General features: G+C 43.7%; 1 protein-coding gene across 1 annotated transcript in view; it reads left to right on the top strand.

Annotated features, from left to right (window-relative positions):
- The window catches only part of LOC135392060 (uncharacterized), a 79,533-nt gene that overhangs the window by 26,380 nt on the left and 28,834 nt on the right, over window positions 1-24,319 (top strand). Inside the window, exons 2-3 of the mRNA XM_064622701.1 lie at window positions 13,652-13,700; window positions 14,962-15,066. Of these exons, the coding sequence (XP_064478771.1) occupies window positions 13,652-13,700; window positions 14,962-15,066 (154 nt within the window). The remainder of the gene's footprint in view (window positions 1-13,651; window positions 13,701-14,961; window positions 15,067-24,319) is intronic.

The following is a 24,319-nucleotide window of genomic DNA, read 5'->3' as shown; positions in this document are numbered from 1 at the left end:
AACAATAAAGATGAAGCGAATGCACTTTGGGTCTACAAAAGAGTGCCTTCATAAGCTAACACGAAAAAAAGTTTAGGCAGTTAACGACGCCAAGTTATACGGGATAAATGTAAAAGCTTGTTACTTGCATTGGACTTGAATCTGGATTCCAATCCATGACCAGAAAGCATGAGCTTGTACAGAAAAAAGAAAAAAGAAACACCACAGACGACAAGCTCTAACGAGGCAAAAACGATTTAATGACATATAAACTGCACATAACACTCAGGCACGCTCAAACACATATTCATGAAAGGGTGTGTGACCAGGCGCAGTCCCCCCCCCCCCGTTTGAATCCCGCAGTCCCCCCCCCCCCACCAGCTTGAATGTGTGTGACATTTTATCTCTATTCCAATTCTTACAGCAAAGGAGGCAATCGACGGGTGGAAAATGCAGCTAGTGAGTGACAGAAGGAGAGACAAGTTTTCGTACGAGAACCAATAGTTTGAGGTTCTTTCTCCTCTGACGTCAGGATTCAACGCGGAAGTGTTGTCAAGGGCGTGTATCTCGCCTGCTGCCAACACGTGGAAATATATAGTTCTTCTTTCCTCGATACTCTGCAGCACAATGCCGTGAAAGCGTAGTGTCATCTGCCCCGCAATTCTTCGCTGTCATGCGCAGAAGCTACCACTAAGGCGCAAGATGAGAACATGCACATCTGGTAACCAAATCGCAGTTCCGACGGCTTGCACATTATCAAATACAATCGTGTATTGTTCTGACGCTGCTCACAACAACAGCACGTTAAGCTTCTGCATTTGTCTCGGCTGACTTGTAACGCAGTAAAAGGGTTGTCCGACCGCCGTGCTGCGTTGCCATGACGATGTGTCCGAGAAACAATGTCGACCGGTTTTCGATTATTACAGCTTGCTGGCAAACAGAGTGTAAATATAAACACCTCTTCCCTCATGACACCTGTTGAGAGGGAAGGAAGGGTTGTCGCTAGCGCCATCTGCTGGGATTCCCAGATGGAAAGAGCGATATGTAAATGGCCCTCTCTCCCTTCTAGTACGCTCAGCAAAAAAAAAAAAAAAAAAAAAGCAGAATCGTACACAGCAGACTATCCACAACGAGGACGGTTTCCTAGAACCGCTCGATAACAACCGATTATCGCCGATGCTTTAGCTGGTGCGTTTAAAAATGGTAACAAAAACATTTTTGTTTCGTTGTACAGACATTTGTTGATCCATAATTTTTTTGGAGGCTTTGGAAGTATAGACGAGGAAAAGGTAGAAAGTTGTCGTTCGAACGAGTTGAGGAGACTAAAGCAGAAGTACTGCATTGAAGTACTGATCCGGGCGCCAGCTGTGCTGTCTGGGTGTTTTCCCTATGAAGTCGGCCCAGGACGTAACGATACCCCCATGCGAAGGTCGTGACGTTGCTCGCCTGAGCGTGACCGACTACTGCAAGCAGTGCCATCACCAGCACCACCAGTGCATAGAGTGAACTACGTCACGTATCGACAGTCCATGAAGAATATAAATTAAAGAGACTGCATGGCGTAAGAGACAACGCAATCGAAAATGCTCTCCTTACACGAGCATCTTCTGTATACTGCCAACTGTATAGGATGGAGCAAGACGCAATGCTTACCAACACCGACACGAACATGTGTATGTATTGTAATCAAGTAGGAGAGCTACCTGTGGAGCAGACATGTACAAGATACTTAAAAATGTGTTTAAGATAAGATAATAAATACTGAAGTTAGAATGTAATTAAGATAGAGTATAAATACATGAAAATTACAGTAATTAAGATAAAGTACGAAATACTTCAAAAAGTATTTGAAATACAATTAAGATACTGTTTATCCTTGAACGCAAAAAGTCACTATAGTCACTGATCAATGCGGCGAGTCGCCGCTATGTGACATGAATCACCTAAACCCCGCGTACTATGCAAGCTGTCCCAGTATGATAGGAGTCATCTAAACACAAGTCCCAAAAAGATGACAAAGAGATACCACATAACTCCACTAAGTATATGTGACCCAGAACAAAAACTTCTAGCAGGTCCCTGCTCGGCGAGGTCAGAATTCGGCGTCACGGCGTCAGGGCACACATAATAGAACCCTCACTCGCCAAGGAGTAGTACACACAGGGCAAGATCTCTAAATGGAAACTTCCAAGAAGGGCCAGTGTCCGGGTCAAGTCCGAGGGACTCAGGAAATTTCCACTGAACAAGCAAGATAATGGAAAGACTAGACAGAGAGAGTTTGAAACGGAGATCCAAAATACGTAATTAGAGTATTGAGTAGCAAATACCATAAAATGTATTTTAAATAGAGTACAAATACACAAAACAAAAAGTATTGAGTAGAGTACCAAAATACCGCAAATTGTATTTAAAATACAGTATTTTAAATACAATACTCCAAATACGTACAAGTCTGCTGTGGAGGTAGTCCCCTTTACACCGACTGGAATCCTACCTTACATACCAAATAGCAACGCTCCCAAAAAGGAGATTGCTTTTTGTCCGTGCCATACCGTGCGAACGATCCTGAAACTCCGGAGGAGTCGCTACGGAGGGCAGTATACAGACATAATGTGCTTACTACATAGAACTTGATGTGCCAGCGTGATCAAAGAGCAGAGTCGAGGTAAGCCAGCGGCGGCAGCACTCCACAAGTCCGCGTACAGTGACTGCTCTGGGATGAAGTGTGCACGCAGCCGGTCTCTCACTTCCTGGAATACGGCCCTGCTCCCACCATCTCGAAGCATGAGCGTTCCAATGCGTGCGTGCGGCTGCGTTGGACTGTTCACATACCCTGGCTGGTAGACTCGGGCACCGCAAGCAACTGCAAGCCCGGACCAATAAGCGTCTCCACAGTCCCCGCGGGAGCTGTCGTAAAGACACGGACGCTTCTCAATAACCTATATACGTGGCCAGGATTTGTATGCACTAAAATGCCCGAAATAGGCAGGCATTTAAGCTCCAAAAAGCATCAAAGTATGTAGGCTGTAAAAAGAGAAAAATAGGCACGTTCTCCTGAGGGGGGGAATATGCTTAATGCAAAGTAACAAAAAAGGAGAAGGGAAGTTCTCCTGAGTTTGTATATTGACTTTCTTGTAAAGCTTTCCACGATATGCGATGCTGGGCCTTGCGCTCGTTTAAACAAAAAGATACTATACAAGCTTCAACAAGTTCCAAGCGTCAAGGGCCAACAGTTGCTATAAATAAAGAAAACTCATCGTACAAAGAAAACTTTTATGCTTGGGGCCGATCCCATCCGTATGGCGCCACCACTTTTACACTGATATTTTAGCGGTTCATTGTCCTGCACACTACAACGAATCATGTTTTGAGTATCCCAGCCAGCCTTGAAAGTAGTAGTAATAATAGTAATAATAAGAATAATCTTTATTCCGGTGTACACGATACAAAACAATCATATCGACCCGCATCAGCCAGAAGGCTTGTGGGCTGGGCTCTAGGCTGGGCCAAGCAGACAGCATGGCAAGACGCCACTTATACCACTTATACCACTCGCACCATATCGCCACTTATACCATATCAACATAAACATAATAACGTAAAACAACATGGCACAATATATAACTGCTCAAAACAACAACATCAGCCTCTCCGTATTATTTTTAGTCCGTCCAACTCCAACAACATCAATACGAAGAGAATCAATATCGACAAGAATATCAACACTATATTTATGGCAACGGTATCGTCATAAACAGTGTTTAACGAATTGAGATTAGAACCAGGGTTATATGTAACTCTAATGTATACATATAGGCTTCTTTTCTTGTATATACGCTTAATAAATTTAGCTATGAAAGGTATAGTTCACATTTTAATAACTTGATCGACGTTAGACATAACGAATCTCGCGGTAACACATTGAACACTGTCGGAATTACGTTGCCCTTTGCCATAAAGAGTGAAAATGCTAGGAACTAAATAAATGGGCGCCCGCCTTGACCGAACAGAGTTAATTCTGATAATCCAGTAGTCATCGTTCCAGGATAACAACCTCTGTTAATAGATAATAATAATAAAAATAAATACGTCATCGCGCATGGACCTAATATGGCACATTGCACGACGCTTGTACTGTGCCCTACCGTAACCGTCGGAGCAGCGTTGTCCTAAAACCTTCATCGCCTCTCCGCTCCAGAGAGGAGGAAAACAGAGTGACAGGTGCGGGCGCAGGCGTGGAAAGGGCAAGCGGCGCTACAGAGCGGTATCTGCTTGCAGCGCAGGGGAATCAAATGGAAGCACACATTAAGTATAGTTTTAACACATCAGAAGCGTTCCACGGAAACAAAACTAAAAAGCTTTCAAATCCAAGACCAGCAACGTGATGTCAGCCACCGCAAAGGAATCGGGTGCTTGGCGTACCCTGCTTACGGAACTGTTACCGTAAAGACCGTTCCAATCTGCTAAATCTCTCGTAATCCTTCTATGAACCACCCTACGGAAATATGCGCGATAATTAAACGAACCAGAGTGTGCAGTGTGACGCCACGTTAAGTGCGCATTGGGCGCCTAGATTATGCCCCGTGGAGGCCAATACGGAATTATAGGAGACACTTGGGAACAAAATCGGATGCAGGCTTCTGCTACTTTTACTATTATTGGCATGTTTCGAACGCAGTTACAGAATATCTCGGCTGAAAACTGTGCAGACGTCACAACCGCTCGTTGGTGATAGTCAAGGTCGTGCGAAAGATTTGCTTCGAATCAACCACCGACTGTATATACTGTTCAAGGTTTTCCCTGGGTTTTGTGGAAGACTTCCCAGTCGGCACAGTTCCTCCTGAAGTCAGCCCAGGACGCACACTAAACCCCCCTCTCACGTTTGTATACGGTTGATTCGAGGAGCTAACGCGGAATTAAAAGAAATCACGCATTATGGAGTTTTAGCCCAGCGAATGCGTTCCACAGGAACAAAACAAATATAGATGCGTAATGTAACGAAGAAATTAGTTTGAAATACGTCGAAAACTCTGTCGTGTGTTAATCACCCTGCTATAAACGTATCACATACATTTTACAAAGGAATTGGCAGACTGTCATGGCAATTTGTCGCGACATTTAGCGTCAACGTCAAAATTCTCACCAGCGTCAGCAAAGGTACCGCTAAACAGCAACCGCTGAAAATCGCAACATCTTCCGTGGTCGTCTGTATCTTTTTTTTTTAAGCTCTACATTATAAGCACGAAGAGGTGGACAAAAAGGGCCTGGCTAGGCTAAAAAATAAAAAAAAGGCAATTATGGGATGAGATCTAGAAAAAAAGAAAAAAGAAGGGCAGGCAAACTGGAAAATGTCACGTTTCGGCATTTTCAGGCACGCATCCCTTTTTCTGCGCTGTTCACAGCTGCCATTTTGAGAGCAGCGAAAGGCAGCAAACATTCTTCTACCTGGAGCGCGACCTATGATTGCAACTTAGGCTTGTAAGGCGTCCACAGCCTGGTTACCGCGGCAACCCGCACGCGCACGTATCCCAGTGTATTGCCAACTGTAGGATGGGACAAGCGTAAGCTTGCCCACTCCACGCTTCAAACATAAAGCGCCACCCGTGACAAAGCCAGCGCCACCTGTATACCACGCAAGGGATCATGGGAACATGGGAGTGTATTGGTATCAAAATGGCGCACGCATTGGAACGGGGCTTCATGCTATTCCAAAACTCCCCCGCACTGAAGCGCGCCTGTGTTAGGCACAGCACCATGAGATGAGAAACCGCGTGGCGTCTTAAATCATTAATGATAATCTGTACGTTGGCTCGAATGCGCAGTGCTTTGACCTTTCTGGCCGCGTACTCGTGATCCTCATGTCCTACACGATCTACGAGAGCGGCTGGAAAGAATACGAGAAACCTTGTCAATATTTGAGCAGATCTACCTCACAGAGAATACGGTCTCCAGCGACTGCACAGGTAGGAACGCGTCGCGAGTGATGACTGTGCTATAGCGGACGGCACTTGAGAAGCGCAGATGGGGCGGGGAGACGCTCAGCGGAGCTTCATGAAACTTTAAGACGAGCGTACGGTTGTAGAGTATTTGGAGTAAAGGAAGCGTTCAATTATTCTAAAGATTCGCTTTCCTTTTTGAAAGTGTGAATGAGTGCTCGTTAATTTACATACTGCCGGGAATTCCGTCCGGCACGCATACAAGAAGGGGGCAGCCCTACGTAGAGGTAGAATACAGGGGGGGTATCTTTCTATTTTAAAAGATTGGAGCCGCGTGACGCATCCCTTCGAAACGTCTCAATGTTGAAAAGATAGAGAGAGGAATTGCGAGAGATAAAACAGAGCAAACGCTCACAAACACACGTGCACAAGACGGAAATGAAATGAAAACCGTACTTAAGGGGGCATACCAGCTCTCCGTCCCAATGTATTTCCTATGGAACATGTTTTTCTCGGTAACCACCGCGCAGATTTTAACGCGGGTGATTTCGCTATAAAGAGGAAGACGAGATGAATTACATAACCGGACAGAATTCTGATACATGTCGTATGTATTTTACGGCGACGTCACGAATGTGAAAAAAATACACAAATTTTCTCGTACCTCTTCGAACAGGTTTTTATTAAACTTCTATAGCTATTTCGAAAAGAAACTTTGCATTTACCGTCTCTGGAAATATTTCAGGAATCGATAGACGCCAAATTGATATGTCTACCACTTTTCGTTTTTACAAAAAAGCATGAAATATGAGCACACATACACACCGACTGAAAGCCTAGTGAACCATGTCACTCTGTGTCGCCATCTAGTGACGCACAGGAAAACCAGCGCGGACCGTATCCATCCGCCGAGCAAGCGGTGCGCATGTGCAGCATAGTGCTGGCTCGTGTGGGTTAGCGTGGGTGTGTGTATGACGTGCTGGTTCCTGCATCCTTTTTCTCTCTCTCTCTCTTCTCTGATGGAAGATGAAAGTCACTGAAAAGGTTAGCCAGCTGTAGGGATCGAACCCACATCTTCCATCGTTGATTTCTTAGGCAATTTGAGGCTTGTTTGTATCTGTCCCTTGTATGTTGTTCCAGCCTCAGAACATCAGTTTCTCTCTCTCTTCTCATTACTTTCGTGGCCCACTAACTTAGGGCATGCCCTTGGAGACCAGTACAAAAGGTTGCTTAGCTGCTCGTAAAGGGATTATCCTCTGAACCTGCATGGTCCTGAGCTGTGTAATGTAAAGAGAAAGCACACTGAGACCAACGACACTCTTATTTTCCCCCTCTCTCTCTGCGCACGGTACGCGTATAGAAGAGTCAGATGAGTTTATTAGCTTCACGTGAAACGTCAATTTGCCCGATTTTGCCGGTTCGAGTTTGTGCGGACTCAGTCAACTGTTTCAATTCTGCCTTCAGCTTCCCGACTGTGTTTGTTGTACAAGTTCTTTTTTTTTTTCTGTTTTGGGTGGCAGCTCTTCAGCTGTTCCGCGGTTATGTTCAGCAGTCTATGCATCCTCCCGATCATGACGTACAAGAACTCTTGGATTAAAAACAATTAAAAACCCCCAGTGCTGGGTAGGACGAGGACCGGCACTGGACTGCAGCCAAGTGAAGTTTATTTTTATTTTTCGAGCAAACCAGTGACACCCCCTCTCACCCCGCAAAAACCGACCAAAAGAGGGCGCTATACACCAGAAACAAAAAAGAAAGAACTTATGTTCTGAGGCTGGGACATAGAAGGGACAATGACGCACCCTGGAAGTCGCTGTGAAGGCGTGTTAGCTTAGCTCAATTGGTAGAGCCCTGGACCGGCAATCCAGAAGGTGTGGGTTCGAGTCCTACAGCTGGCTAACCTTTTCAGTGACTTTCATCTTTCACCAGAAACAAGTTCTTCCAAATCTGCTTGCCTACCCAAGCAGCAAAATGTACTGAAAGTCGAGTGCAAATAGGGGTGGACGGGTAGGTGGAAGGCCTTGAACACACTGGTGAAACTAAAGAAGATCGATAAGACACATACCGTCCACCCCTATTGCACTCGACTTTCAGTACATTGTGCTGCTTGGGTATCTGTTGTTTCGTGCGTTGATAAATTCTTCTATTTTCTTGGTGAAATCAATGGATGCCACCCAGGCAGCACAATGTACTGAAAGTGGAGTGCAATAGGGGTGGACGGGTAGGTGGAAGGCCTTGAACACACTGGTGAAACTAAAGAAGATCGATAAGACACATACCGTCCACCCCTATTGCACCCGACTTTCAGTACATTGTGCTTTTTGGCCATACTAACACAATTATCCCCTTCCTCTCGAATGGAGCTAGCCTCCTGATAATTTTACATTGGGCAAACGCAGAGATGCGTCAACGTCAGGTTGCAGGAGCATGCCAGACCGAGCTCCGAAGTATTCAACTTTAAAAGATCACGTAAAAGATAGCGATGGTTCCAAAAAGCAGCTCCCAGATTATCGCGGAACGCAAATTCTTTTTCACGGGCACGGAAGAGGGAAGCTTATCTTTATCCAAGAAAAAATAGAAGAATTTATCAACGCACGAAACGACAGATAAGCAAGCAGATTTGGAAGAACTTGTTTCTGCTGTATAGCGCCCAAGCAGCACAATGCACTGAAAGTCGAGTGCAATAGGGGTGGTCGGTATGTGTCTTATCAGCGCTCTTTAGCTTCACGAGTCTGTTCAAGGCCTTCCACCTACCCGTCCACCCCTATTGCACTCGACTTTCAGTACATTGTGCTGCTTGGGCGCTCTCTTTTGGTCGGTTTTTGCGGGGTGAGAGGGGTGTCACTGGTTTGCTAAAAAAAAAAAAAAACAGTTTTTAATTGTTTTTAATCCAATATGAACCAACCAGCCCAAACGCTTGCTCTGCTGCAAGAACTCTTTCGTGGCACGTGCCATTTAAAAGAATGCAACTCCCTTCCTGAATCCGTAATATCGGCACCATCAGGAAATTCAAACAGGCTCTTTTTCATTATTTACTCTCACACATGATGCCTGGTATTTTGTGCACTGTGTTCAAATATTACTTATATTATATACTCGAATATATACAGGGTGTTTCACGAAAAATGAGCCAAAGTTAAAAAAAAAAAGTTCATCGCACACCAAAAAGACGGACTGCATAGTGTTACCAGTGGTGTGAGGATACCCAAACTATTTTTGTTTTGTAATTAATTAATTAATAATTCAGTAAAATTAATTAGTCAGTTTTTTTAATTATAAGGATTTTTTTAATTATAAGGATTTTTTTAATTATAAGGATTTTGTTTTGTAATTAATTAATTAATAATTCAGTAAAATTAATTAGTCAGTTTTTTTAATTATAAGGATTAGAGTCAAAATGTCAATAAGAAAGTTGTAGCGGGCGACGACACGAAACCCGTTGATTGCAACTTTGTATCTCTAACGGATCCTTCTTCTCCCGGCTCCAAAGACTAGCTTTCGGGTTTGCAAAAAAACCGACGCGGGACCTGTCGCGGACGGGTTTCGTGTCGTTGTATAGCCCGCTACAACTTTCTCATTGACATTTTGGCTCGAATCCTTATAATTAAAAAAGCTGACTAATTAATGAAAAAAATGGCTACGAAGCAAGCGAGCTGGTGAAGATGATGATGTCTCTTCGTGTTCCCTGGTGCCGGGGTTCTACATCATGCATGACTAATTAGTTTCACTTAATTAATTAATTAGTTATTAGTTCGAGTATCCCTGCGCCACTGGTGGGTAACGCTATGTGGTCAGTCTTTTTGGTGCGCGATGAACCATTCTTTTAAAACTTTGGCTCATTTTTAGTGGAACATCCTGTATTCAAGTATTTGTTGTTGTTGTTGTGTCGACATGTAGTCCTGAAGTGTCATTTATATCCACCCCGTTCTGTAACGTCCTCCTTGGGCCCTGAACGTAAATAAAATAAAATAAAATAAACAGATCTAAATGCCGAAACGGTTTGATGGCCTAGCGAAGTTGCTCCTCCTCGTCTCACGCTCTGATTGGCTTCAGCGGTCAAGTCTAACTGAGACGCATACGAATTTCTCATCAGCTCTCGTTCGTCGATATGTTCACACCACGACCCAATATATTATAACGACCATGTCATGGCCACCCCTTCCCAGCGCCGCATTTTTGGAAGCTAGCGGTGGCGTTACTCATCGGCCCTTTTATTGCTTCCTCAATTTGGTAAGGTATGCTCAAGGTATCCTCAAGGTAAGCTGAAGTACAAAGTATTGTAGAAGTTGAGGAAGCAATAACTGGGGACGATGAGCAGCGCCACCGCTAGCTTCCAAGTGCGGCGCCGGGAAAGAATGCAGTGACATGGTCGGTTATAATCGAGTAGGCCGTGCCCTGAGACACTGCGAATAAGACCGAGAAACCGATGACTCCGACGTTCTTTCTACAAGCGATAAGACCGAGGAGCCTCTATATAAAAAAAGAGAAGAGAACATGGAAATTGCGGTGACACAAGAAGAAAAAAAGGAAAAAAAAAAAAAGAGCCATGCCCCCAAAGCTTCAAGTTCCATCTGATCGCTAGGCACATACAGTGAACCCTCGTTAATATGACCCCCGATAATCTGACATACGCGCTTTACAACCATACTCCTGGGGAACAATGCAGTGAAACCGCTGCAAATCCCCGCCCCCCGTTAATATGACAATTCCGCATTATGACCAAAATTATCGGGAACGGCAATGGTCATAATAACGAGGATTCACTGTACAGTGAACCCCCGTTATTATGACCATGGTCGTTCCTGAAAATTTTGGTCATAATGCGGAATTGTCATATTAACGAGGGATATTTGCAGGGGGTTCACAGCATTGTTCCCCAACAGTATGGTCGTAAAGCGCGTATGTCAGATTATCGGGGGTCATATTAACGAGGGTTCACTGTATATATTTCAAGGCCAAGCCACAATCCATCCTGTTGTGTATCAAACTGCGAGCTTTTTATGCTGCGGAAGGTCAGACCTGTAGGAGGTATATACTCTGGAATAAATCGAGCAGAACGTGCAACAGCAGCCACGCAATGTGTAATGCCCCGCCCTGATAACATTATGATAAGAGTCCGGTAACACAAAGCCGCAAATGAGTTTGGAGCTAAGTGCACGGCTCAGATGATATCGCCCTATCAGTTGTCGCGTGGCCGTTATCTTTTAATGAGCAGTTCGCTCTATACACATTTCTTTTGAGTCTTTTTATTGCTCTTTGTATATCAACGTAGAATTAATAAAAGTGGATAATGGAGCCTTTTTTTGATTGATTACCGTGAGTGCAGGGAAAATGGGAGACGCGTCTGTGTCTGTAATCGCGAAAAACCGTGCACGTGTTTCTCGAGGAGCTTGAAGCCGCCTGGCGCGCGCCAAAGCATAAGTAAAACCGACAAGGAGCCCATGACAAAGGTGATCGATGGGGCCTCCTGGGCTGACTTCGGGAAGGAGCTGTGCCAGCGCGTTTATTCCAAAAATTAAAAGAAAACCCGGACATAATGATAAAGGGAGTAGCAGCCAGGGACAAGGACAAGAAACGCACAAACGAACTGCTGATTCTCAACTAGCCGAAGTTTACTTGCTCTTAATAGGAAAAGAGCAACAAAAAAAAAACTAGATACGCAAAATACGCTGGTTGGGATCCGGGCACGTCCCAAGATATTTCATCTGGGCTGATAAGAGAGCCAAAGATAAGAAGCCGGATCACAACCAGCGTGCGTTGCGTATCTACATCAGAGGCTGAGAGGCATCTGAGGCTGGAACAACATAGAAAGGACAAATACGTACAAAGCCTTAATTTGCCTAAGAAATTAACGTTGAAAGATGCGTTTCTTACGTATCTAGTTTTTTTTTTTTTTGTTGTTGCCCTTTTTCCTAATTGTGATAAGGTTTTGGTGTCACCTTCCTAGCATCTAGCTTTTGTATACCAACTTGTTTAGTTTTTAAGCCTGTACAGCAAGTTAACTTCTGTTACTTGAGAGTCATCAGTTCGTCTGTGCGCTTAATTTAAATTAATTAATTTAAATTAATTAATTAATTAATTTAAATTAATTAATTAATTAATTTTAATTAAATTTAAGTAATTTTAAATTAAAAAAATAAGAAAACTCGGGGTAGTGTAGTCCATGGCGGGGTCAATTTTAACCCTGCCAGATTAGAGTATCGAGAGGGGATCCACAATGAAATAAGTGGGTATGAAACAGTAAAAAAAAAAAATAATAATAATAAACCGTGTCCTGGAGTAGCCTGTTCATATCTCCATAGTTTTCTGTTTTCAATCGATCAATCAGTCACAAACACTTCGTAGCTCGTCCAACGAAAGGTGATCGCGGGATCCACAAGATGGCGTCATTTCGTTTCTCCTCGTTTTGACCACGTGGCCCGGTAGGTACAGCACCCTGTCGTTAGCACCTGGCTCCGATATCATGGTGCTGCGCCTCCCCTGATCTGCTCCTTCAGTTTCCAGGCATACTTATCAGTGAGATGTCGACACGAGTCCCTCAGAAGTCGGCCCCGGACGCATATAGGAACCCCCCCCCTCCCTCCCTTATTCTTCCCTCTCTCGATCCGTCAACGTTCGTTATCTGCTCATGGTCACGTCACCATGTCACCATGTGATATCGCCAGACTGTGTTTGTCGCCACTTGCGTGAAATTGTGTAAGCACCCCGCCAATGTTTCGAGAAATATTAAAATATTTCACAAAACATTACAAGGGTTTCAACGATAGTGTAAGAGCGTTTCAGAAAAGGCTGTTGCCAGAATTTTTTCGCCGAGACTAACCTGCGTTACTTGTGCCAGGCAGCCCAATTTCTTCTTTCCCATGCGTCGCATATTTTTTAAGGTGCAGTAATCATATTCATATGCCCTTGCCGCAAAGGAAAAAGGAATCGGATGCCATTTGCATTTTTTTGCATAATTATAAAGTCGTTGGGAGACCCTTTCCATATATCTTCCTCCCCTCTCATAAATTCCATAGCGCTGCTGTCCGCATTCTAATGCCAAGTCCGTGGGCACGGAAGTATTGCAGCCATGCGTCTGAGAAGTTTTTAATGAAAATGGAGGAAAAGGAAAAATGGGAAAGGTAGCAGGGAAAGTCGACAGAGAAAATGGCATTCCCGCGAGTTTTTTTTCCCCTTCTTCTTTCTTTTACTGCTGTTGTTACGTGTAGATGTTTCACACTCAGTAAAGAGTATAATGCCTGTGCCATACGGGCAGAACAAATTACACTATCGTCCAGTGGCGGATCCCCGAAAAGGGGGCGGTTGGGGGATCGCCCCCGTGATGTCGCAGTCTATACACTGAATTTACATATTTACAATTTACATTAAATACACGTGGCACCGCACAAAATGACATTAAGACTTGAGGCATTAGCGCTTAATGTCATTTTTTTGTGCCCGTATGGCAGGGCCTTGCCACACGGTTGGAGCGCCTTTATCACGAGTACTTGTAACGAGAGTGTGTAATAAAAAAAAAGCGGTACCTCTATAGGTTCAACCACAGTGTAAGTCCGTCCGTACCTTCATAAGGCCACGTGACACGCCACCTATAACAAAGCGTTTCGCAAAAAAAATTACCGCCAATGATGTCCCTATAAAGTTAAGGCCCTTAAACGCAATGTCCAAAAGATGCAGCCAATTTTTCTTTTCTGTCTTAATGACGGAATAATCGATTACTTTTCTTTCCAACTTTGCAGACGACGCCAGACACGGGGCTGCTCGCCAGATGACGTCATCGGAGCCAGGGTGAGTGATGGGAAAGAGGTGCTCCTTTTAGCTTCTCCACGCAGATTATCCGGAGCGCCCGTTAGAAGAGTACGATGCGCTGACTCGGCACGATCAAGCGCGCTGATGTTGATGTCGATCTGGCTGGATGGGGCATTTCATTGACGTGCTCTCGTTGCGCGCACATCTGCATAATGCGTCCACACATAGAGCTAAATAAAGCCTAACACCGTGGTGGTGGCAAAAGTATTAGGCAGCACCCGTGGCTACCCCTTTAACGCTACAGTTGAAAACCTGAGCCAAAGAGAAACAACCGTTGGCGGGTGCTTTCTTACTATGCTCGAAGTGACCGTGGAAAACATTTCAATAAAATTTCGCGGCTAATGTATTTATAATTTAATTTTATAGCGAGCACTTTCGCTGTCACGACGTTATACTATCAGTTGCTTCCAGAGCATTACATTGCATTCAAGTACATTACACTGACTTTCTATCTGCGTCAGGTTACATGCAGTACTTTTTTCTGCTCTTCCTTATATCGCCAGCATTTCTAACGGTGCTTCCGCTATCCATGCACCTGTTATACGATGCAATGAACATGACTTTCGACTGAAGCTGTCCGATGGGTTCAAATTCAAAGAACGCAAAATTTAACGAATGTTTGGTGTTCCAGCATGACGGATGCCTGTACTTCTGTTTCGGAAACGGCCCTCAATACTCTGTCCCTGCGCATGCGCGTAGTGCGGTTAAACGCTTATCAAGGTGACGTCACTCGCACGACGCTGACTGAGAGAAAGAATAGCCTGCTAACGAAAGAAAGGAAGTAATTCCTTACTTTAGTCCTTGAAATGGAATAAAGAAGAAAAGCAACTGAAGTACGTCTGCAGTACCTGTGCAGAAGCGATGTTACAGACCATCAAGCAGATCCCACTCCATTTTGCGCCTTCCTCTTTTTCTTTCTGTCCTGCAATATTTCCCCGGACATTTCCTTTCGCTCCCAAACACACGTTCAAAACCCTCACGGTGCTAAAAAAAAAAAAAAATCAAAAGAGAGCCCAGCAGACACCCTTGCGGCCGGGCGACAAAGCAGACGACAGGTGTCAAGCGATCCCGCAGACAGTGGACAGATTGTCGGCAAATTAACTGGTCCCCCTCTCCCTTTCCCTTTCAAACCGAAATTACCGCTTTATATATCCCGCGTGGAGCGATTCCGGTACTAAATTTATCCTCCTCCTCCTACCTTTTTATTCCTCATCCTTTTTTTTTTTTCCTTTCTCTGCAGGAGCGCGGTTCACGGAGACGCCGCGCGGAGTCTCCACCGGTCGCGTTCATGACATCACCGGCTGCGCATGCGCACCAGGGACAGTCACTCCGCTACCTGACCCAGGTGAGCCGGGGCACACGAACAAAGAAAAAAGGAAGGAAGGAAGGAAAGGAAGGCATACCTTTGTCCTTTGGTCATTCCGCGAAAAGGTCGAGGCCGTATTGTGTCGCCTCATAGAGTGTGTTGGGCACTTTCGGTTGTGCTGGCTGGTCGCTCTTTAGGATAGACGCAGGTAAGTGGTTCGGGTTTATCTTTATGAAACGACACATTCCGATCAATGCCTTCAGCTGGCGTCGCAGAAATATGCATTCTGGGATTGTTGGATTGGACAAAGGATGGCTCAAACTTTGTTACAGAATGCTGATGAATTTGTTTGATAGCTCCGTTCATGTTGCAGTTGCTATCGTGTTTATCTCCTCTTGTTCTTCGCGTTATCTTGCGATGGCATCGAAGCAGTTTCTAAATTGAATTACGCGCACACCGCGTGTGACAGCACAGCGAGGTTGTCTTTCAGTCCGATGCGGTTGCACTGCAGTTGAAAAGCGACACGAACGGAAAGTGTGCTTCACTGCAAGATGGGTGCTGATGCGGGAAAGCCACCTTGCGAAAACTGCTTTTTGTGTGCGTTGCGGTGAAGTATTGGATTCGTTAACCACAATTTAACTCTAAATGATGGCAAATAATGACGGCTTCTTAGTTAAAATGAATAAAACTCGCACAACACCGCACTTAACTATACCAGCCAAGGTTTTACTTTCTTCGCGAAACTATGCACTTATACCACTGCTCTTTTAATCTAGCATTGAGACATGTGGCAGCTATGGCTTGCTGGTGCTGTGCGATGCACGATATTTTTAAATATTTTTAAACTGATTCACGAATTAAGTGGTATACAAACGGTCACACGTGGACTATAACGAGGTACGGCTTGTCACGCGAGATGTATAGCGAGGATAATACATGGGCGTGTAATAAGCGTCAAGAGCTTGCTCTCGATGAGAAATATCAGGATGCATTAGAACTTCTCTTCCATCGCCTACGCTATACTTATTTACAAGACTGATATCTGCGCCCACCTTTGAACCCGTAATGAACAGCTTTGTTTCCGAAAATTGCATAACATCCCCCAGAATCTCCATTAGACACGATAAACTACCAATGAGTTTGGAGTCGCGCGAGATGATAGACACCGGTCGGGTTCAAGCTCGCAAGAGCGGTAGAGCACGGGAGAAAGATACCTGCACTTCTCGTTGTCCGTTGTTTATCGAATTGCGTTGCAGAAAGGGGTATTTCTTGTCAGCTAGCTGATTCCCCTCTGTTCTCTTAACTGTGACGTTACTGCAGTCATGGCGCGAACCGCTCCCGGCTCATCGTACTTCACTTTCGCAGACGACAGACGCAGACGACGAAAGAAAAATAACAGACGACAGTCTTTACGACGAGATTCTTGAGTACGAGAGTCTTTAGTTCGTTGCACCCCCCTCTGCAAAACATCTTAATCTTCTTTTCGAACAGCATAGAAAAGAAAACAGCGCCCCGTATCATTATAACGAACAATCTGGTGTCTTTGTTTCTTACATGATTAAACTGAATGATACGGGCGACGCATTCAGACGCATACCAGACGCATTCATACAAAATGAAACGAATTTCCCTGTTTGTATCGAATTCGTTCGCTGATCGTCAAGACCCACGCATTTTCCGCGTTCGTTACAGGAGACTCTCCGTAAAATATAAGCTGAAAGGCGACGCTCTTAGTTTCTCGGCATGTCCTGCATCTCTTTTTAACTCAACACCTCGCTTTATTGTATACGCATTTACTTAACATAGTAAAAAAAGAAAAGAAGGGAAGTAGTACATATGAGATGCTTATCGTAACTTTGAGTGAACGTTTGTGGAACCAATGACTAGAATTATTTTTAAATTAACCGTCCTTCGTTTAACCAACGTCAATTTTTAATACCCCGCTTCAACTTTAATTGGCATAATATTTTCGCACTTTCGTTTACTTGGCCGGTCGTGAAAGAATTGCTTCTTCTAAGTTAATATTAACTTTCATTCACATTTACTATCATTTATTCTTCATTGCGAAAGACAGAAAAGGGGACAACAGTAATGGCTTTCTTGGTGTCAAATATCATAATGGTACACATTTTGTATTAAACGCGAGGGCGACCCGGTGGTGGTGGTGTCGGAATTACAGCCGCATGGAAGTCACCCGTCGACCAGTCAGGTATCGAACAGCGACCTCGCGCGCTTCTAATTGGTATTCGAGTGCACGGATGCCACACGTCATATAGCGTATCATACAGGACGGATAATGGTAGAAAATACGTAGGAACCATGTACGTTGATACGTGCGTGCGATGACCAATATGGCAGATACTAGTATGACGAAAACAAGAACGTGCAGAGAGGCCCAATAAGAGACATAGCAGAGACACGGTCTACGTCCGTCGCATCATATGACTCGTGAAAGCCATTCCTACTTGTACCCAATCCAATCGACAGATCGATGAAAAATTACAGTGAAGCTTCGTTATAACGAAATCACTTTTTTTTTAAATCATAGTTTTATTCGAGGTCTCACGCTGTGCATACCGAAACGCATGCGTTTCGAACCCATTATTCGAAGTGTCCTACCAGCAGATTCCGTTTAGTGCGATGGGTGAAAAATTACAGTGAAGCTTCATTATAACGAAATCACTTTTTTTAAACCATAGTTTTATTCGAAGTCTAACTCTGTGCATACCGAAATGCATGCGTTTCGAACCCGATTATTCGAAGTGTCCGATGCCAGCCGATTCCGTTTAGTGCGATGGAATGAACCGGCGAAAGCCCGTACCGCAAACCCAGCTTACGTGTCGTGTTGAAGTCCCTCTGCTGGTGCCTCTTCATGAACTGCATTTCTTGAATTTTTCGATTAACATTGATTTCGAACTTGATTACTGTAACACACGGTGTGCTCCAGGTGAGTTCCGCCGTGTGAACCGAGAAACACTCCAGGCAAATGCAAGCCGGCATCGCGAACTTTCATCTCAATTCCTACGGTTTTCTTGATGGGGCTCATTATTCAATTCCCGACATCACCACCCTCAATGGAGTACAGTGTCGCCCCTGGCGATGAAACTCCACATTCATCATATTTACATAAAGTTGCTGTTGTTGTTTACCTTGGTCTCTCCTAGATCGGCATTGCGAAGACGATCTCGCAGTTCAGGAGAAAGGGGTAATCGTATAGTGGAACAGTTCTTGTGATACTATTGGTCCCTCTGTTCTTGAGTGATCCAGTTCTCGTGGTACCTTTGCTCTTGGGAGATCCATTTCCTGTGGTCCCTTTGTCCTCAGGCGCTCAAAGTCGTACCATTGTTCTCGGATGCTCTAGCCTTGTGGTAACCTTGTTCTCTCAGGTGCTTCAAATCTTGTGGTACCTCTGTCTCTAAATGTTGAACGAACAACGCTAATGTTTGGAAGTTTTCCGGCAAACCTTCCAGTCTTCCCCGAAGTCGGCCCAGGACGCATACAAGCTCCCATGTCTTTGTACATCATCATATTGTCCCTCTCCATCTGTCCACGGCTCATAGCCACAGTTGCTACGCGGCCCTAACGAGGAATTTAAAAAATATTGTTTCGCGAGTTCTTTTTCTTCTTCTTCTTCTCTGTTGGTTGCATTTCGGCAACCAACCGGCTACTCTGGGACAAGCGTTCACGGAACACGGGAGGGCCATCACTCTCCCCCTCGGCGAGACCATCGCGGTGGACCGAGGCGCTAAAAAAGGGGGGGGGAACCAGATAAGGTCTCCAAAGGATTTACAGTGAACCCTCGTTAATATGACCCCCGTTAATCTGACATACGCGCTTTACGACCATACTCCTGGGGAACAATGCAGTGAAACCTCTGCAAATCCTCCCCCCCCCCCCGGTTAATATGACAATTCCGCATTATGACCAAAATTTTCGGGAACGACCATGGTCATAATAACGGGGGTTCACTGTAATGGGGACCTTAATGGGATGAGAGTAACCTGCAGGAACTTGAAAATGACGCCGCTCAGTGTTCTGTAAACATTTGTCAGGCACTGTAGCTTGTAACCAATACGTTCGTTTCATACGGGGAACCTTCCGTCGCGATTTCAGTGTGCGCTAAAGAGCCCCCCCCCCACCCCCCTCTTCAGGAAAGCAATAATAAGCTCCGGACAAACTTCTGTGGCGTCGCTCGGGATCACAGTTATCTCATTATCATTACCGATGTACAGGGTGTTACCCTATAAAAGTCTACCCGCGCCGGCATGCCGTGCTCGCCAATTACTCAATTCAGGCGGTACAATGTGCTGCCTACGTATAAAACTCATAAGGACATTCCATCATGGTAAATATCGAAGTGATTGAGCACCGTAACGCAAAGTTATAGCTCAAAACGTGAGGTTCCAGTAGTCAAAACAGCCAAGATGGCGCCTCTCAGTTAGCAGACGACATTCCTTTTGGGTGTCGTCTGCTTAGTATGCGTCAGCATTTTTCGTTCCTCACGTTGCTTACTTCTGAGCAAAATACGACAGTTACACGAAAACGAAATGAAAACTGCAGTTCCATCCGGCTGGCAGGATATGCGACACGCTGTCGTGTGGGGAGCAGCATGTCAAGTGCTCTTCTCAACGCCGCCATCTTGTTGTTTTGACTATGGGAATTGCACGTTTTGAGTTATAACTTCGTGCTGCGGCACTCAATCACTTTGAAATTTACCACGATTAAATGTCCTTATGAGCTTTGTATAAAGATCGCACAATGTGCCACCTGCATTGAGTAATTGGCGAATACGGCGTGGCGGCACGGGTAGACTTTTATAAGGTAACACCCTGTACATTGAGTGGCGCCGGTCGGGGGCTATTTGCACTATACTCCTACTTTTCCCCGTTCATTCGGGTACATAGATAACTTCTGACATTCAGATTCTGGCTTTCTTCCGCTCATCACCTGTTCTCCCTGCAAAACAAAAAGCTAAGAATAAGACGAAAACCATTCGTGGCGTCAGCACCGAAATACGTAAGCGCTTATGAAACGCCGAACACGTTCTCATCGATCATCGGCACGAACGCGTTAACGAAGTTAGCTCCTCGGACAGCACGTTTACTATATAGGGCGTGACGTCACGTCTGACGGGGCCAACCATAACAGAAAAACAAACAAACAGATGGTGGTGGTGGTGGTGAAAGAGTACGCCGTTGTCGGCCTCACAGAGGTGGGCAACGTCACCACACTGTAACGCTCTGGGGGAATGTGCGTCCTGGGCGGACTTCTAAGGGAACTGTGCCGACACGTGTCTGACACCCAGACAGCACAGCCGGCACCGGGATTCGAACCCGGGTACCTCCCAGTCTAAAAAAAAAAAAACAATAACAGAACTTCAGAATTTCACCACATAGCACGCTCTTAGCCAACTAGCATCCCGAATGACATTGTTCCGTCCCCTGATTGATTAAAAACGGGAGGAGTACGCCTTTTTGTGACACTTATACAGTTACGATAATTGTCACACACACACACACACAAAGGCGCACGCCCCGCGCTCTCCACAAATCAGGAGTGATTGTGGTGAAGTTCCGTTTTAAGAGTGCACCCTGTACGTCTGTTCGCGCTTTAGAGGACCACGTGATCCACCACGTGAGAGGACCACGTGGTGACTAAATCGCCAGACCACAGTCTAGCGATGTAGTCCTCCAGTGCGGTAGTTATTTAGTTTACAGTTAGTTAACAGTGTGTTTACGGTAGTTATGTAGTTTAGCCCAAATTGTGTAGTTTACCACGTTAACAATGCTAAAAATTGAACGATTTCGCAAACCATTAAAATAATTTCAATAATGATTTAATAGATTTTTTCAAAAAGAGTTTCGCAGCAACAGTTACCGCCAGCAAGCGGCCTTATAAAGGTACCGCATTTAAACGCGTTCGGCACAATGGCTACAGATTCAGCTTTTTTCTTTTTTTTCTGTCGTGGCGAAGGTGCGAATATTTTTTTTTTTTTTATTCTTCGTGTTAGCGGCCGTGAAGCATCTGTAGTGGCTATGAGGCGGCGTACAGATGTGCACAGATGTAGAGAGAATACAACAGGAAGGCGCGGAAGACAGGACAGTTCCCCAAGCCGTTTCGTGACCCCCTGTTGAAAAAGGTCACGACTCCCCTGGGGGTTATGTATAATCTCCCCTTCCAGTGCCGTAGTGTTGTATAGTGACCTCGTTATACAACAACAACAACAACAACAACAATAATAATAATAATAATAATAATAATAATAATAATAATAATAATAATAATAATAATAATAATAATAATAATAATAATAAATACAATGTGGTATTATCATTACTATTATTCAAATCCATTAATTATTATTTATTTATTTATTTAAAAGTGCCCATCAACGGAAAATCCTACTAGATAGTGCACTGGAAACATTCAAATACAGCTTACAGTAATGTAAGAAAGAAAAAAAAAATCAACAATCATATACCAAGTGCCTAATGCGCAAACTAGACAATTCTCGTTTAAACACAACATAGGACGAAAACATATCAATGCTAAAATGAAAAAAAATGGCTAGGAGACTTCGTGTTGTGTCTGTCCCTTCGTGTTCCCTAGTCTCGGGGTTTTTACATTATGCATATCAATGCTACTATCACGGGAGGATGCATTATAGTTACTTTGAATACGATGCAAAGGGCCAGAATTAAAATGCACAGAAGGGTAAAAAGTCTGACAAGAACGCGTGAGTTTACTTGGCGCATAAAAACAAACACAGCGACTGCGAGCATCAATAACGTTACGAATTAATTTATATAAAAAGAAAAAAAAGTCTCGAAGTGTTATTCTAGAAGATAAAGTAGACATGTCAATCATGTGAAGTACAGTGACATAATTATAAAAGTGTGATGAGGTTATTATCGCTGTTGTATTATAATGCACGTCGGTTGAGTATCCACTTTTTATTCTAAGTCAGCACCGCGAAACAGCCATAGCCACGAGCGACACCCACCTTTGGCACGCATACAGTAAAACCAGTATTAGACGTATTCTCGAATTTTCGCCCGAAACAACCACGATTCAACGCCAGCTAAAACCGGATCTTTATTTTATTTTATTTACCTAACAACGCGATGTTCCTTTATATCCAGCGTATTTATATAAGGAGCAGAAACAAATAAAAGAGTTGACACGCGTCAACATCCCCTATACGTCCACTATCGAGCACAACCCTCCACCCACTACGCGCAGGAATGCGTTGACGTGACTGGGCAAATGAGTGTTGACAAAGTCAATATGCCCAGGGCCAATATACCCAAAGCTCGCTTCGATTCACAGCAAACAAAGGCCGTTCGTGATGCGACACTGACGTCATCTGCTTCGTATTCTGGGAAATGTCGCGTCCGGTTTAATTAGAAGATTAATTGGCGGAAAGAGTTTGTCTTACCAGGGGGCTGTTATCTGTTGCCATGACAACTGACAGTGACTTTTTGGAATGGATGCCTATATAGTAGTCGTCGACTTGATTATAGTTTCCTGGAGCACACGTGACTTTTGTAACTGCGTGTCTTGAAAGTAAAATAACTGAATACGAAGCAAAATGGAGTACCTTAAAGAGAAACAGAGAAAACCTTAGAGCATTTACAAAACACTCTCAAATACACGAGGACACTTTCAAACGTTCTAAACTAGCGTTTCCCAAACTTCTCGTTGTGTCGGGCCCCCCACACTCTAAAAACTGAACTTCACCGCATAGCACGCTCTGCGCCAACCATCGCCACGAATGATAGGGTTATCGCTTCTGGTTCGAAGAGAGAGGGGGGCTTACGCCTTTTTGTGTCAATTTGAATACATGATAATTGACACAAAAAGGCGTACGCCTCCCTCTCTCCTCGAATCAAAAGCGATAACCCTATCATTCGTGGCAATGGTTGGCGCAAAGCGTGCTATGAGGTGAAGTTCAGTTTTTAGAGTGCAAACCACTGAGAATTCATTCGAGGACTCCTGTTCGATTCATGTTGACGTAAATAAGAGACGTGAAGAAAGGAAAACAAACAAACAAACAAACAAACAAACAAACAAACAAACAAACAAACAAACAAACAAACAAACAAACAAACAAACAAACAAACAAACAAACAAACAAACAAACAAACAAACAAACAAACAAACAAACAAACAAACAAACAAACAAACAAACAAACAAACAAACAAACAAACAAACAAACAAACAAACAAACAAACAAACAAACAAACAAACAAACAAACAAACAAACAAACAAACAAACAAACAAACAAACAAACAAACAAACAAACAAACAAACAAACAAACAAACAAACAAACAAACAAACAAACAAACAAACAAACAAACAAACAAACAAACAAACAAACAAACAAACAAACAAACAAACAAACAAACAAACAAACAAACAAACAAACAAACAAACAAACAAACAAACAAACAAACAAACAAACAAACAAACAAACAAACAAACAAACAAACAAACAAACAAACAAACAAACAAACAAACAAACAAACAAACAAACAAACAAACAAACAAACAAACAAACAAACAAACAAACAAACAAACAAACAAACAAACAAACAAACAAACAAACAAACAAACAAACAAACAAACAAACAAACAAACAAACAAACAAACAAACAAACAAACAAACAAACAAACAAACAAACAAACAAACAAACAAACAAACAAACAAACAAACAAACAAACAAACAAACAAACAAACAAACAAACAAACAAACAAACAAACAAACAAACAAACAAACAAACAAACAAACAAACAAACAAACAAACAAACAAACAAACAAACAAACAAACAAACAAACAAACAAACAAACAAACAAACAAACAAACAAACAAACAAACAAACAAACAAACAAACAAACAAACAAACAAACAAACAAACAAACAAACAAACAAACAAACAAGCCACCGCCGTGCAGGAAATGAGAAAGTAATATATTTCTGCCTTCTTTAGGGTATCATATATCGCCATATATCAACATCGTCCCCCTTAGATGTGACGTCAGCCGCACTCGCTATAAGACGGTCATCGGGCTGTCTTTGATCGTCGTGGACCCCTACGAACACTCTCGCGGACCCCAGGGGGTCCACGGATACACACTTTGGGAACCACTGCTCTAAACCGCACTCAAATGCTACATAATTAATTAGTTTATATAATTAATTAATTAATTTACAAATACACTACTGTGTCATACAGGTGCTATACATCAGTACACATACTACACCTGCTAAAAGGCGTTCTCCGATG

Source organism: Ornithodoros turicata, chromosome 4 (assembly GCF_037126465.1).
Source record: "Ornithodoros turicata isolate Travis chromosome 4, ASM3712646v1, whole genome shotgun sequence".
Taxonomy (NCBI): domain Eukaryota; kingdom Metazoa; phylum Arthropoda; class Arachnida; order Ixodida; family Argasidae; genus Ornithodoros; species Ornithodoros turicata.
This window is presented reverse-complemented; position numbering and strand designations above follow the sequence as displayed.